The sequence below is a fragment of the Gallinula chloropus genome, assembly GCF_964237585.1.
Source record: "Gallinula chloropus genome assembly, chromosome: 14".
Taxonomy (NCBI): domain Eukaryota; kingdom Metazoa; phylum Chordata; class Aves; order Gruiformes; family Rallidae; genus Gallinula; species Gallinula chloropus.
The window spans coordinates 14,531,709-14,548,141 of record NC_140099.1 but is presented as its reverse complement, the minus strand read 5'-3'; the positions used below and the strand labels follow the sequence as shown (position 1 = coordinate 14,548,141).

The 16,433-nt window shown below is 45.0% G+C and overlaps 1 protein-coding gene across 1 annotated transcript in view; it reads right to left on the bottom strand.

Moving 5' to 3' along the window:
- The window catches only part of RPAP1 (RNA polymerase II associated protein 1), a gene marked incomplete at its 5' end in the record, with an annotated part of 37,703 nt that extends 21,926 nt beyond the window's left edge, over window positions 1-15,777 (bottom strand). The window contains 9 exons of the mRNA XM_084270495.1: window positions 482-583; window positions 1,039-1,137; window positions 1,595-1,710; window positions 5,224-5,430; window positions 9,242-9,418; window positions 11,944-12,124; window positions 13,429-13,521; window positions 14,043-14,191; window positions 15,588-15,777. Coding sequence (XP_084126621.1) covers window positions 482-583; window positions 1,039-1,137; window positions 1,595-1,710; window positions 5,224-5,430; window positions 9,242-9,418; window positions 11,944-12,124; window positions 13,429-13,521; window positions 14,043-14,191; window positions 15,588-15,777 — 1,314 coding nt within the window. The remainder of the gene's footprint in view (window positions 1-481; window positions 584-1,038; window positions 1,138-1,594; window positions 1,711-5,223; window positions 5,431-9,241; window positions 9,419-11,943; window positions 12,125-13,428; window positions 13,522-14,042; window positions 14,192-15,587) is intronic.
- Between the last annotated feature and the right edge of the window lie 656 nt (window positions 15,778-16,433).

Sequence of the window (16,433 nt, the reverse complement as noted above, 5' to 3'; positions counted from 1 at the left end):
GCCTCCACTGCTGTTGGAGAGAAGGCTATCACTTCCCCTAAGAGTTAGGTGGAAATGGGCAGAGAAGTAAATATCGGCACATGGCTCAACAAGTAGGCTGGTTTATTCTCACTTCCTACAGAAAAAGCACATCATGAACCTGGCTCAGAAAACAGGAGTGAAAGGGTCATTGCCAAGGATAGGTTTGTTATAAAAGTAACACCAAAAAACCCACTAAACTTGTGGCCAAAGCAACAACTGAACTGGTGCTGAACAACACTTGGAAGCATCTTCCTCCACATAAACCTGAAACTCAGTTTATGATGTCCCAAGGCTTAATTTTCTAACAGTAAGGAGATCCTTAGTTGAAAAGGATGCTGAGCTGGTAAATTTGCTCACCTGCATTTAATAGTAGAAAGCAAACAACCAGTACCAAAGAATGTGGACCCTGATCTAGCAGAACCTTGAATTATGGGGAGAAGTTCCATGGGAAGTGACTTACCTTTTGAACAATACGACCCAAGACCTGTAGAGCCAGCGTCCTCTGTTGAATAACTTGGCTGCGAGACAAATGAAAGAGCTCTTGGAGAGAATAACCAGCCCTCTGAAGAGAGGAAGAAGAAAAAAAACCCAACAAAAACCCTGAGCTACAGGCAAAACCAGGTCCTTCAAAATAGGATTATTTACAAAATTCTATGTAACAGGAGATAAACTGCAATGCAATGTTGTTTGCTGCTTTGCAGCAATTGCAAGAGAGATTCTAAACATTGATGCAACAGGAAAAAAATTAACTTCTTAAGAAAAGAATGTATGTGCATCTTTTTTCAACACCATAGATGCTTAATGTTATTAGGAAGAGAAAGCATTAATAGAGTTTTCTGGAAGTAAAGCAGTTGTTGCATTCAGATCCAACTTCTCTTCAAGAACTTGTTTCAAAAGAAATAAAAAAAAAACACCTGTAGGTTTCTGTCACTGAAAAGCCTCAGCACAAAAGGAATGTGCCAAATCCAAAGGCAGCAAATAGAAAGGGGTGTGCCCTTTCTACTGTATCACACCTACCTCTGCCTCCTCTCCATGGTGATGCAGGCCTAGATGTGTTGGTAAATCCGCATCTGCAGGAATCAATTCTCCTTTTAAACTGAATCGAGCTTGCATTCCCTACAATAAGAAGGTGGAGGGAAGATAAAGATTATTTCTATTGCTTTCTGGTCCATTCATCACTTCAAAAACCACTTCTTACATCAGCTGCCCAGGTTAGGCCTCACTCTTCCTTTTTTCTTAGGGAATTACTTCCCTCTTTCCTTTTCTTTTAGCTTTCAGACCTGTCTCACTCTAGATTACGTTTGTTAGACTCTCGCTTCCCAGCTCCCCTGTGCACTACAGGCTCCACTGACCACCTCTCATCCCACCCTGCAGAAGAAATCAGGGAATCTCGCAGCCTGATGAAATCAGAATCATAGGGGTTGAAAGGGACCTCAAGAGACCATCGAGTCCAACCCCCAAATCTTACAGACTGAGTAACCAGAGGGATAGTTTTGGAAGCCTTTGAAACTGTTACTGCTGAGAAGCATGATCCAGATGCACACGTGAAAAATACCAGTTTCTGTGTTCAAACCTTTTTGGTTTTCTTCTGCCGGGGTGGGGGCAAATCTTTCATCCATTCCAGCTTCTCAAACTCCACGCTGTCCATGTGAATCCATTCCTTCTTGGGCTTCACAGGCAGATCAGCGTCTTTGCGAGGGGAAAAATAAAAAGAGAGTCTTACCTTTCAAGGCAGGGATGAAGAAAATACTTTTCCCCCTTTGCCAACCTACTTGGCTTAAAGACTGCTTCAAATACAGGATTCATGTAAAGTAAGAAGAAAACAATTCTCAAACTGTTGGCTGATGTATAAACATCAAAGGTTTAAAGCTGTTTTCATCTTCCATGAGAGTTAGAAGAGGAACTAAACAACTCTGTAATAAAATTCACAGACAAGGCTAATTTGGGAGAAGTTGAACAGAAGTCACAACACAAATAAAGCAAGTGATCAGAACCAGGGCTGAGAAATAGTATCTGCCCTGCTTTTGAGAAAACAAACTAATATCATCCCAGGAGGGGGATGTTAGAGGACATATGAAATGGTTCAAAAGATATTAATGCAGAGAGGTCCAAGCAAATTACTGGAAGCCAGTATAACTTCAGCCTAAATACATGGGATAGAGCACAAACACCACTGTATTTGTGGTTTGGTCACATTCGCTATGCTGCTCTTCATCCCGAATCTGCCCTCTAAAGGCTTGAAGGCAGCCTGGGGGGGGAAGAAAAAAAGATCAAAACAGCAGAAAATTTACACAGCTTGCCTGAGAAACAGCTCAGTGGGGAAACTGGACAGTTGAACAAGGATTTCAAAGGTGCAAGTACCAAAGGAAGAAATGACTGATTTAAATTTATAAAGAGCTTTGACTAGAAAAATTTGAGAAAGAAGATATTTATGCCTGACATCACAAGAGTTGCCCTGGGAAAGAGACAGATCAGCATGTGCAAAAATCTCACAAGTGAAGGAAAAGGGATGTAAGTGGAAATGATCTGAACTCTTGGAAAGGTAATGCTTTGCTATTAGGATACTAACCCATACCAGCATGAGAAGAGATGAGCTAAGTCTTTGTTATCTCAAGAGAAATCACACATCAGGACAGGACCAAGCAAGTCAGAGGGCACATAAAGCAGCAGTGTCACTCCTGCTGGAGCAGCCCAGGACTCGCTAGCACTGCAGCTATTAATCCTAGCGCTCTGGTCTTCTCTTGCAAGGAATGAAGAGTCCCACTGAGATGCTCTTCTTTCATCAGATCTTTTCCTGCTGATAACTGGCCTGAAACCTAACCTTTTACTTTCCTCCAACTGGCAGATAAACTTTCAGGAAGGGCACTCATCCTTTTCAGGACGAAGCCTCACCCTTACGATCAACGTGGCACTGAGTCAGGCAAGGAAGCAAGCATGGAGTTATTTTTCCCCAGCCAGAAAGCTGTTCTGCAGGATTTCTGCCAAAGGCTCAGCACACATTTTAATTGAAGAGAAGGAAAAAGCATCTGAAATGTAAGAAAGTGGAATGTTTGTGGGTGGTAGGTGCAAAAGTAAAGGAAATAAAATCAGCAGAAAAAATGAAATCTATTGACATTTGTAATTCAATAAATTGTTTTTCCTTCTCAATTAATCACTAAATTGATAGGGTTGAGTTAATCATTCTATGAATTACGCATATTACCACAAGCACTTAGTATTACGATCCTGTCAACAAGGAAAGATGGATATGTACTCCAAGGCATCAGCAGATTGTTCAGTTACTGAGAAATCCCTTTACAGAAACAAAAGCCCACAGCATGAATGCAACATTTGAACTGAACTTTTTCAGACTTGGGGTATATTAAAGGCTACCGCCCAACCTCTTCCTTTCTGTCTTGGTGCCAGGATTTACTTTTCCATTTGATAAGATTACAAGTGACTGGCTAAAGGCTTCACCTTCTTATTTATTAGAAACAGTTGCCTTTTATTTCATTAGAGAGGCAGGTTTGACTTTTGAGCAATTCCATGGCTTTGTGTCATCATCCTCTCCCTGGGAAAATTCAAGAAGACCATGTCTGATGGTTTACTCGTGGTAAGTTTACCTCTGAGCACAAACAGATGCAAAATCCCAACACTGAGTGCTAATGTCAACTTAGCATTTTACATCTCCTGTTGGCCAAGATGAGCTGTAGGCATAGATTCAGGTGCTGGAAAGGCTTCCCTTGGTTTTATAACTGTTTCCCAGCTCATCCTTTCTCCACTATTCAAAATACCCTGGGAAAACTCTTCTCCTTTCCTGTGCAGTCTTCCATGGGAAGCAAAAAGATGTCAGCATATGACACTGAACACTAGCTATTCCCAAGAGCACTACTACAACCTTGTTCAGTCTTTACAGGCTGAACGACCTGCTCCTATTGCTTCCAGGTGAGTAACAGAACATCACTTAATCTAGTGCTACTTGTGCACTCAATTGTTCAGGAACTAAAAAAAGTCCATTTGATTAAGATGGATGTGTAGAAAAGTAAAACTTGGGGTGAAACAGCAAAAGGACTGTCCAGTGAAGTGTTTTCCTCCCAAAGAGGCTAATCAGCTTTGCTTCTCCTGCACATGTACACACACATACACTTAAAGACTCATCCCTCTCATCAAGACAATGGTAAATGGTCGTTATCTCGTGCGAACACCAAGCTGAAATCCCTGAGTGATTCAGAGCCCTCTTTCATCAGCCTGCAGGTAGCATCAAAAGAGTGGATGGAGTGATGGAAACAGCCCAAAATTGACATGAAATTGAGGGAAGAAACATGCTAAGAAGGAAGAGACACACCCTATGAAGAAAAATGTGCAGAAGATGAGAAAGGGAGCCTAAAGTAACAACAGAGAATAAGAAATGGCCAAATAAAAATACTACAGCAAAGAAAGCAACAATAAGAGCAAAAGCTTAAGGGGGAAAACACTTCTTTTCTCTACCATGAGAATATGTGGGTTGCTCTTAGCTGCTGGGGCTAAAGCAGCTTTCTCCTCATCTATGAGTATTAAGGAGTTCTGTTGTAGGAGGCAACAGCTCTGTACAAGTCTTCCAAATAAACAGAAACCTCGAACCTGAATTCTCCCCTCCAACCACAGTAGAAAACAACTGTATCCTATGGAAACCAAGTGGAGTGTGGCCACCAGGAGCAGGGGCATGGTAAGCCATACACGTGCTAGATGAGCAATTTCCATGAAGTAAGATTGACTCTCATCTCCTCGCTCTTCTATGAGCAAATCACTAACTCTGACCTACTCAACACCCTCCTGCCTCAACCAGTCCCTGTTAAAAGAAATTCTCCAAGCAGCAGCTGCACCTCACTACCACACGCTTCTGTTTCCGTGTTCGCACAACTGGAGAAGCACAAGATGCCTATTTAACAGGCACTTTCCCTTCAGAGACCTCAGAATAAATTTCAGGAATAAAGCAAGACCTCCCACTGAACAGCTCACCTTGGTTACATAGTGCATCACCCATCCAATCTATGGACCCCGACTACAAATTACAGAGATGTTCTCTCTTGAACCCAAAATAGATGCATTTTTTAAATAGCATGGTAAAATTTTGAGTTGGATAACTAACAAAGGGCCACATCAATCCAATCTGGATTGATGCAAACACTACACAAACCTCACACTTATGTTCAGAACATTAACAACACACACTTTGTTTCTTACCAGTGATTTCTACCTTCATATTTTCTTCCTTCCTTACAGATTCTTCCAGACTCGACTCCTGCATCGAAAGAGATGATTCTACACCACTCTGAGCCACAGGCAGAGATTCCACAAACTCCTCCAGTCTGCTTTGTTCCATTTTTAAATCCTTTTGCTGGCCTTCATTGCCACCACGTCGTGACTTCAAGAAAGCAACCAAACTGGAATCTGCAAGTATTGACAGAGACAGACAGAGAAGTGACAAAAAGTCTCAAAATAGTTGATAAGCCTATAGCTCCTGCTATTTTTGGTTTTGCCCTCTTCTTCTGTACCTCCTTTTCAAATTGAGGCAGTTAACTGCTCTACAACCTCTTGAGCGTGTAAGCCAGGTACACCTGGTGAGGTGACACCAGAGAAAGAGCTGATAGATAGTCTTTCAAGGTAAAGCAACCACAGAAATTCCCAGCTTACAAATCAGAAGATGATTGTTTCTTTCCCCCTCACAGTCACTGAAAAGGCACAGCCAAACAAGCTCATTCATTTGTGGAGAGAATTCTGGTTTATGCTCTTGACAGTTTAATGGGACAGCAGACAAAGTGATAATACCACTACTAATAACTATAGAAAACAGGTGATGCACAACAAAATTGCTCACCACTTGCAGTCCAATGGCCAGCCCATCTCTAACCAGTGATTCTCCACCCAGACAACTCCCTCCAGTTATATGCTGAGCACGACATCGTATGGTATGGAACAGCCCTTCGCCTGTTTGGGTCAGCTGTCCTGGCTGTGCCCCCTCCCAGCTTCTTGGGCATCTCCACCCTTCTCACTGGCAAGGCACGAGCAGCTGAGAAGCCTGTGACCTAATGTAAGCACTACTTAGCAACAACTGAAACATCAGTGTTATGAATATTATTCCCACACTAAATCCAAAATGCAGCACTACACCAGCTAGTAGGAAGAAAATTATCCTAGACAAAACAGGGACACTGGTTTTTACGGAACTGCCCTAGAGCTGCAGTCCATGGTCTAGATCTTATGGTAAGAGAAGGAGGTCTGGTTTGTTTTAAACTGACTCCCCATCCCGAGTCAGTTACAGTCTGAAAACACCCTGAGAACAGACACATTCTCTTCATGCTTCAGAGGACAAGAGGAATTCTGAGACATGAGGATGTTCTGAAGGTCAGATAATATTCTTATGGCTCTAAAATAGGAAGATGTCAGAAGATCACCATTTTACTCTCAGACCTGCTACAGATATCCCACATCCCTTTTGATGGGGCATCCTTTCCCAACACTCTTCATCTAAAATATGGTGTTGGGATGCTTATGCCCAAGGTGAACGGCAAAAGCCTGTGCATGGTACCTCTAAAAGGCACAGAGATATTCCAGTAAGCAGTGTCAGAGATGTTTAAAGTAACAGCCTATAACACCTACATTGGTTATTTATTCTTTGGGGGACAGAGGACAAGCAATTCAGAAATGCTCTGTACCTGAGAGAAGTCACCCCAAAAAGGAAACAAATGCCACGTCTCTGGAACAGTTCAAAGAGGACACAGGGATCTAAGCCCACACTTGTCATTGCTGCAGTCTCCTCACACAGCAGTCTCAGCTGCCCTTGCCAAGGAAGAGGCGTTCAGCCCAGCCTCATTACAGACTGCCTGTTTTTTTCCTGAATGCAAGCAGAGCTCTGGCTTCACTGTACACAGGAAGGAAGAGGCTGTATTCATCCTTTCGTCACTTCACACCGGTGACAAACAAGCCACCCATGATGTCAACCTGCGCACAGTACGTGAGAAAACAAGCCTCCCTCTGCCCAGGGCCTCCACGGGCAGAACCACCACCCTACCAATGAGATGACCCTGAAGACACTGCCCAGCATGGAATTTCCTACCCATACTCATACTCCACACCACGGAGTCTCATCTGCTTCATACCCAAGAGGTTAATTCAGAGACCAGGCAGCACGAATTATTCACAACACCCACAAATTATTCACATTCCTAAATATGGAGAGGAAAAAAAGTCTCTTAAATCCACATCTCTGTGCCTGCCCAGGTCCCAAATTTATCTGTAACCCAGCAATTTAGTTTAGGAGTTGCTTCATTGTGCATAAGCCTCTAACCACAGATATTCTGGGAATGACAAAATTACTTCTTCCTTAAGGCCTCCAAGACTGAGACATCTACAATTTTAACCCATAGGGCATATAAACAACTTTTTCAGAAAATAACTCATTGTTCAAACATACATCCTACCCTTTTTTAACTCCTTAAGTATTACAGAATCACAGAATCACAGGCATTGGAAGCGACCTCAAAGGATCATCGGGTCCAACCCCCTGCCAAAGCAGCTCCCTAGGACAGGTCACACAGGGAGGCGTCCAGATGGGTCTGGAATCTCTCCAGAAAAGGAGACTCCACACCCCCTGGGCAGCCTGTCCCAGGGCTCCCTCACTCTCACTGGGGAAAAGTTCTTCCCCATGTTGGTGTGGAACTTCCTGTGCTCCAACTTGCAGCCATTGCCCCTTGTCCTGTCCCCACAGACACTGAAAAGGGGCTGCCCATTTCCCCTTGTGTGCCACACTTCAGATATTTATAAACATTGATCGGATCCCCTCTCAGGCTTCTTTTCTCCAGGCTGAACGGTCCCAGCTCACTCAGCCTTTCCTCACAGGGGAGATGCTCCAGTCCCTTCATCATCTTTGTAGCCTCCTCTGGACTCTCTCTAGGAGATCCCTGTCTTTTTTTATACCAGGGAGCCCAGAACTGGACACAACAATCCAGGTGGGGCCTGACCAGGGGAGAGCAGAGGGGGAGGATCACCTCCTCTGACCTGCTGGCCACACTTCTCCTGATGCACCCCAGGATCCCACGGGTTCTCTTAGACACCAGGGTACACTGCTGGCTCATGGCCAACCTGTCATATTCACTTCACTAACACCCCAAGAGCAGAGTGGTGGGGACAAGGAACAAAGACCACACGTCAGTCACAAGAAGAAAGCGCCTAAGCAAGAGATTTTTCATACACATGCCATCATCATAAACAGTGAAGTTAAACTTGACCCCAGGTAGTTTGGAGAGCTCAGCTCTCTGAATAAAGGCTGTGCCTAAACTTTTTGCCTATAATTATTTTGCAGAGTTCTTTTGCCCCCTTACCAATTATACTCACACTGCTTGCAATGAAGTCAAGACCATCAGTATGATCTGTAAACTAAACCTGCAGGAGATTTATGCATCTAAAATGCCACTCACGACTAAATTTGATTCTAGAGATTCTTAAATTAGGAGAATTTCAAAATCCCTTGTCTACCACCTACACCTCTACATCTGCTCTTAAGCACACCAAGTCATTGAAACCAACGCCAGCGTTTTATTGTGCCCTAGATCACACAAAGCCTTACCAAACACATCACCCCCCCATCAGCTGTCAGTGACAGGCATTCCCAGAGCACCCCTGGGGACAGGGCTCCAAACCAGACCAGACCCCTGCCACAACGCCTGCATCCAACAGCCAGATAATTAAGCGACTTTCTTAAAAAGTTTAAAACTAAAGTTTCTGTGCTCTACCAAGTCCAGGTTTGAACTGAAATCTCCCACATGTCTCCCCTCTATCCAGGTACTGACAGTTCTGGCTCAAGTCTTAGTATTTTGGAGGGGAAGACCAAGGGCTTTCTCTCACCTCAGCATTGCTATGACCACCCTAAGATTAGCTTTACTTTCTTATGTGCTTCAGGGAATTACATTTTAGGACCCCAATACGCATACATGTGACCCCAGGGCATAGGCCATCCTACCTCCAAGCAAAGGGGAGAGGAGACAGACTTAAGTTAATCCCCTCTCACTGAGGAATAAAAACTCTAACTCCTTCACACTTCACTGTTACTCAAAAGCTACCGACACAGCATGGATTATCTACACATGCAACGAGCAGGAATCCCAAGCTCCCATCTTTGATCTGTGAATTTGGTAAGACTTCAGGACACCTACACATGCAATAAACTTCCACATCACTAGAATTCACCCTGGGAAGCACATACCCAGCTGAGCCAGAAGCTTTTCCTGTTCCTGCAGGATCTCTTCCTCAGACATGGACCGCAGCTTCTCCAAGTTCTCTCTGTGAATAGCTTGAGCTTCCTGCTCACTCTTTTGGCTTCCAAGACCCTCTCCCGTTATGAGAGAAGGCCGTTGAGAGGTCAGAGAGTCACCAGCTTTATCTACAGATCCAGGAGACAAATCAGTTAGTGAGTTAAGTGTCTAGTGCATTATGAATGCATCTCAATTTTGACATTAGCAAGCTTGCATATGGGGTTTTTTTTTCACCTTGGTAACCAAGTTAAAATAGGGAGTAAACAAGTCTAGGGTAGCTTCAAAAAAACCTAAAATATTTAGGCTTTCATCCTGTATTTGAACAAAATGTCATTCCCACCTTGTTTCTTTAGAGGCTTGGGGAGCAACGTGGGGAAAGGAATTTTGTTTCTTTAATGCAAAACTACAGCAAGAAAAGGTAAACTGGAGCACAATTCACAACTGATGAGTCACAGCATTCTTCCCAGTTAGTAAATACTAGATTCCCTCTCTGCCCAAGAACATCTGTGTGTCAGCTGACCTATGACCTAGTAAACATCAGTTGAATGAAACAGAGAATCAAAATCATTATGTAAACCTGTTTCTGAAGTGATACAGGATCCATTCTCAAGACAGACAAGTTTGTTTCTAACAATGTCCTGTACTCACTTTTAAGGGTAAAACCGTTAGAAGTTCCAGCAGGAGGGCATTTTTGTTAACCTGAACAAAAGCAAGTCTCTGTTATCACCTGATCTAAACCCTTTTTAACTGCTGGTTTCATTTAACTCCAGCAGCAGGTTAACAGCTCCTCTGGTCAGAGTGAGACCCTCGAGCTGTCCTACAGCCCACTACACAAGGACTTGATTTAGTGACTTTATTCCTTACGTTTTGTTCACATGATCCATACAGCGACTTGGAACATCCCTGTGACCTTAAACCAGCCAACCCTGAAAGCATCAAACCCCTGTCTGAACAGCAGTAATGGCAAGTCAGGCTCAATGTCACCTCCACAGCCATTGTCTTGCTATTGAGCAGAAGAAGATGAGAAGCCAAGAGTGACCTGGTAAAAGATCCAGTAAGCTTCCCACCACCAGCAACTAAGCTGAGGGTTACCAGGCACAAACACTTTGTTCCTACAGGAAACTGAGCTCACCCTCTTCTCTTGCTTCTAGTGATCCTGCAGCAAGACTCCTGTTGAGGAGGCCAAGTAGTTTTCTGATCACTCACATTTTAGAAGTGTTCTACTTCAAGATAACAGCTACAGGGCTGCTGTATTTCCCTCTGGGATTTCTCAGGCAGAAGAACACATTCACCATTGTAACAGGATATACAGCATATTGACCTGGATGGTGGATTTGTGCAGGCACAGCACGTCTGGGGGTTCTTCTTACCAACTCTCTGACAGAGGTCAGAGCAGACAGGAATCTTACCCAAATGGCAATAACCCTCAAATGACACCTGGCCTCAATTTCAATATGAAAAAAGAGGGTGTTGGGGAAAAACCCAGACACATGGTGGCCCTAAGCAGATAGGGCTGCCCAAGACAGGAAGAAAAAGAAAGAAAAAAAGGGCCTGGAGATACTGGTACCAGTTGAATTGGTTTCATCTTTCCCTGTCACGTTGCTGTCAGACAAGTAATTCCTGGAGGTGGCACTGACTCATCAGCACTGCCTCACAGCATTCTGTGTGGAGCAAAGCCTCAATCTTGTAGCAGCAGTTCTGGTAATGGAAGACTGAGCTCTCAGCCTCTTGGTAGGAGTGAAAACTCACATCATAGTGGTCTCAAACACCTTCCTCAGACACAAGAACCCTCTTCCTAAAGTTGTGTAAATCAATAATGGCATAAGAAAAAATTTACATACAACAAACAGAGGAAAAGGAGGACAAGAACCTTGAAAAATCAATCTATTTGGCCCTGTGTGAAGCACAAAGGCAAACAGTGACAAATCTAACATCATCTTTAGAATGTTAATTTGGGTATCAGGCCACTTCAATTCCTTGTCACACCCCAGACACTCCAAGTGACCTTGAGACTCCTAAAGTGGAGACAACAGTGATACCCTAAATTAAAAACTGAATTGCACTGATGTTACTGTTACTAAAGCTAGGTAAATACCCTATGCTGGGTAAGCTGAACCTTCTTTGTATCAGAAACAGTGTGGCCAGTTGGTCTGAGAAGGGGATTGTGCCCCTGTACTCAGCATTGGAGAGGCCACACCTTGAGTGCTGGGTCCAGTTCTGGGCTGCTCACCATAAGAAGGACATTGAGGTCCTGGAGTGAGTCCAGAGAAGGGCAACCAGGCTGGGGAAGGGGCTGGAGGGCAAATCCTATGAGGAGCAGCTGAAGGAGCTGGGCGTGTTTAGTCTGCAGAAGAGAAGGCTGAGGGGAGACCTTATCATCACCTACAACTACCTGAAGGGAGGGTGCAGAGAGGTGGGCAATGGTCTCTTCCGCCAGGGGACAGGAGATGGGACAAAGGGAAATGGCATGAAGCTGCCCCAGGGCAGGGTCAGATTAGGCTGCTCAGGGAGGGGATTGAGAGTCACCATCCCTGGATGTGTTTAACAGATGGGTAGATGAGGTGCTCAGGGATATGGTTTAGCACAGGAACGGTTGGACTTGAAGATCTTAAAGGTCTTTTCCAACCTTGTGACTCTGTGATTCTCCACTTACCACCCCTGATGCTGGGGAGAGCTGCCTCTCCTGCTGATCCCTCACGATCCAGGGCATCCAGAGGAGCTGATCTTACTTGCACGCACTCGGCAGCAGAGGGTGGTGTTGCTGCCTTTTCAGTAGCTCTTCTCGCTGCCATCTTTTGTGCAAAGATGCTTTTTCTTCCAGATCCCACCTTCACCTGCAAACAGGGAAGCCGTGTGTCACCACACTCCTTTCCAGACTCCCACACACACCTGCCACTAGCAAAAGTATAGATCTGATCCTACAGACACCCTAAGATCAGACTTTGGGACGTGACACAGAAGCTGCTGGCAGCCACCTGCCCTTTCCTGCGTGTATGCTGTTCCTTCTTTTAACACACAGTTTAACACTAGGACAGAGACACAAAGCCATGAATGTTTTCTTGCTACCTAGAGAAGAAAGTCAATAAATTATAAGCAAATTCAAGCCAGGCAAGTAAACCTAAAATATCACCAAACACAACGGTTCCAGCTTTCCTGCTGTTTGGAACCCCCCTGTAGCTGAATACTTTGCATTTCTGAGGATAAATGGGGCTGTACTGTACTGTGCTCACCACATGCTTGGAACTGGCTTCTTATAAGGTGATTAGAGAGCAGCAGGGTGAAGAGATTTACACAGTAAGAAGTGGGCAAGTGGTGCTAAAATAATCCTGACTAAATTACTGTACTGCTTGCCTAGGCGATGGAAGGGCTGAACAGCCTTGCACGGGATGTACAGGGACTCCAAAGCAGACTAAGCAAAAACCCCTTGCACGTCCTCAGTTCAGAGGAGCTTAAAAGGCAGTGTGAACATTTGGAAGCTGCTTTGTGCACTCCTGTGTCAGATTTGATACTTTTACAAGTATTAATTTTTCCTTTTGAAAATATCATCCTTCAAAATAAGCTTTCTCTTCTAAGAAACCACAGCTACCAATCACACACCAGTTTCCAGCATCTGACTCCCACTCAGCTAGCAGCTCTGGCTACCACAGCAAGAACTGATGAGAGCAGCCACGGCTCCCAGTTTTACAGCCCCAGAGAAAAGTTATATCAAGATCCAAAAAGCTGCAAAAGAAAATCTGTACAACTGTCCTCAGGTATCACGGCAGCAGAATCAGGTGCAACTTCAGGCTTAACCAAACCCAGGGGGCCAATTAACAGGTATTATTCTTCACAGAAAAACAAGCAGAACAGGATCAAATCTATTACAACAGCGCAGATCTGATCCACCTCACTAAAGAAAGGGATCACCTTTTTTCCTAAACCAAAAGGATTCCACTGTTTAGCATCAGGGTTTGGACTGCTCTGATGGCTTGTTGAGAGAACTCTCTCCTAAAGTGAAGTGCTCACGCCAGAGGTATGTTGAGTCAGGTCCTAATCTCTACTATGGGAGGTCTAAGCCCTACCACTATGAAGCATCAGGCGTTGTCGTGGGAAGTTGTAACAGTCCATGAAGGTAACATACAGCTGCTCCAAATCATACCTCACTTTTTATCTCAGAGCGGTGAAAAGTCCTTGGGAACGGCTCTCCCGTGGGCACTGGCATGGTCACTGCTAGTGCACTCGTGTCTCGTTCCTGCAGCAAAAAAAATTCAAACCCTGTAGAAACCACTCCAACAACCAAGCATATTTCTATCATTCAGCCAAGAGTGGCCTTGCAGTCTCTCAGCTCTGCAGCTCACGAGCTTTCTGCTACATCATCGTGAGGTTCAGAGTACCTTGTGCTTGTTCAGAGCCAAAGTAACGGTATTTTCCAAAAGGCCAGGCTGCCAAACTCCACACACCACTCAAAGAATCAGATAAAGGAAAACCTGCACCACTGCAGAGCAATGAAAACATCTCCCCTAGTCCAGAAACTCACCCAAATCCATGCTAGAGCACATGCCTGCATCTAAGCGGCATGGCAGTCTGGACTGGAGAGCAGATTCAAAAACACTGTCAGCAAAAATACACCCAAAGAGCTGCTTCTTTCAGGGTGCTCCATGGCACTTTGTCTACAGTGCTACAACTGATTTCACTGTAGAAATAAAAAGCAGCAACAGAACACTTCACAGCATTCAATAAAACACTTGACCATCACATAAAAACCAGACATACAATGATTTTGCTGAAGACTGCTGTAATGTGTCGATCGTGACGCTCCAGTCTTTCCTCTGGATCTTCATCCTCAAAGTGGACACCAGCAGTTTTGATCTTGGACTTTTTTGGAGGAGCTGGAGTTAGAGTTGGGAGAACGTCAGGAAAATCTGGGGAATGGAAATAATAAGAAAAACAAACAGTCAAGTTACTCAAATGTAACTATTGTTATTTCTGCCCTGGTCAGGCCCCACCTGGAATATTGTGTCCAGTCCTGGGCTCCCTGGTATATAAAAGACAGGGATCTCCTGGAGAGAGTCCAGAGGAGGCTACAGAGATGATGAAGGGCCTGGAGCATCTCCCCTATGAGGAAAGGCTGAGTGAGCTGGGACTGTTCAGCCTGGAGAAAAGAAGACTAAGGGGGGACCTTATTAATGTTGATAAATATCTGAAGTATGGGATGCAGGGGGGAATGGCCAGCCCCTTTTCAGTGTCTGTGGGGACAGGACAAGGGGCAATGGCTGCAAGTTGGAGCACAGGAAGTTCTGCACCGACATGGGGAAGAACTTTTCCCCAGTGAGGGTGAGGGAGCCCTGGGACAGGCTGCCCAGGGGGTGTGGAGTCTCCTTCTCTGGAGAGATTCCAGACCCGTCTGGACGCCTCCCTGTGTGACCTGTCCTAGGGAGCTGCTTTGGCAGGGGGGTTGGACCCAATGATCTCTCCAGGTCGCTTCCAAGCCCTGTGATTCTGTAATACTTAAGGAGTTAGGAAAGGGTAGGATGTATGGTTGAACAATCTGTTATTTTCTAAAAAAGTTGTAGAGAGGTGGGTGATGGTCTCTTCAGCCAGGTGACAGGAGTTGGGACAAGAGGAAATGGCATGAAGCTGCCCCAGGGCAGGGTCAGATCAGATGTTAGGATAAAGTTCTTCCCTGAAAGAGTTGTCAGGGCCTGGCACAGGCTGCCCAGGGAGGGGGTTGAGTCATCCACCACCCCTGGATGTGTTTAACAGATGGGTAGATGAGGTGCTCAGAGATATGGTTTAGCACAGGATGGGAACGGTTGGACTCAATGATCCTAAAGGTCTGGAAAAGCTTGTGATTCTGGAGACTATTAAGAACATGACAGGAGTCTAAACAGTTACTACTGGTGGAAGAAAACAAAACTGCAGGAAGGAGGCTTATCAAGCCAGATCTGCTGGCTGAAAGCTTGAGCTGTTAGCAGAGCTACATCTCAAAGGCACAGAGAACAGCGCCTGGATGGATGGCAAAATAAGCACAGCGGGTACAAATCATGGGAAACATCTCTTGCATGGGGGTTGGCAAGGTACCACATCTGATAAATGGAGACAAAAGCAAGGTGTCAGAAAGGTGTTTCCTCTGGATTCTAGTAACATTGGGCAAGTGCATTTTTCAACAAAACTATAAACATTCAATACTGCAAGGAGGACACACATGCAGGACAAAAGCAACACTGGGTGAAGGAGGAGGGAAAGGGGCAAGCATTTAGGAACACTGAAAGAGGCAGAGACTCCTAGCAATTCAAACAACTCCACAAGAGAAGTTACCATCCAACATGACTACATCCTTGTGGTCCTGCAGAGGGGGTGTCTCAGCATCTTTGTTCCCTTCCTCCCCCTTCCTCTTGTCTGCTTTTTTCACAATCTTCACTGCAGGTGAAGCTCCGGCTGCCAGGAACTGGTTCTGAAAGTGCAGCAGGTCTGCCTCAGACTCCCCAGGCTTTGGTCTTGACAACATCCTGCCTTCTTGCTCTTGCAGCCTGGCCCCGTGTGCTGTTCACATGGAACCTACTGAAGACATGGAAAACTGGTTACAGAACTGGATTTCTTGGGGAGAAGATCTGTGCAGCAAGGGAAAACCATTCATTTTCATCCCACTCTGCTGTTCCTGTGCATACTGTAACTGCCCTACTTTGGGATCACCCCAGGACACAATCAGATGTACCAGATTCCCAGACAAACTGTTTACCTTGTTCTTCGTGGCCGAACAACATGCTACTAGACAAGCCAACACCTGGTCTGCCAGCCAGCTGGGAGCAGAATGGCATCCATCCAGAAAAAAAAACCCAACAGCCAACAAGTGTATCACTGCCAGAATGCCAACATGGCCTTGGATTTGGCAAAACCAGAGAAGCACCTGGTGCAGGGCAAAAGATTTGACTTACTCTGATATTAACACCAACCAAGAATATCAGAGACACAGTATCACACAACCTTCCCCCTCTCTCCTCCAGCATACAGGATCCTAGTATTAGCTAGCCAGGGTGCAAGAGCCTGTCTACACAGATTTGGACAGTGTGCTCACTCTCACTGCCTCTGCTCTCCTTCTCACTCAAACCTCCCAAGTGAAAAAGTTTTTCTTCCTTATGTAGTTCTCCTGCTTCAGTTCTCTCT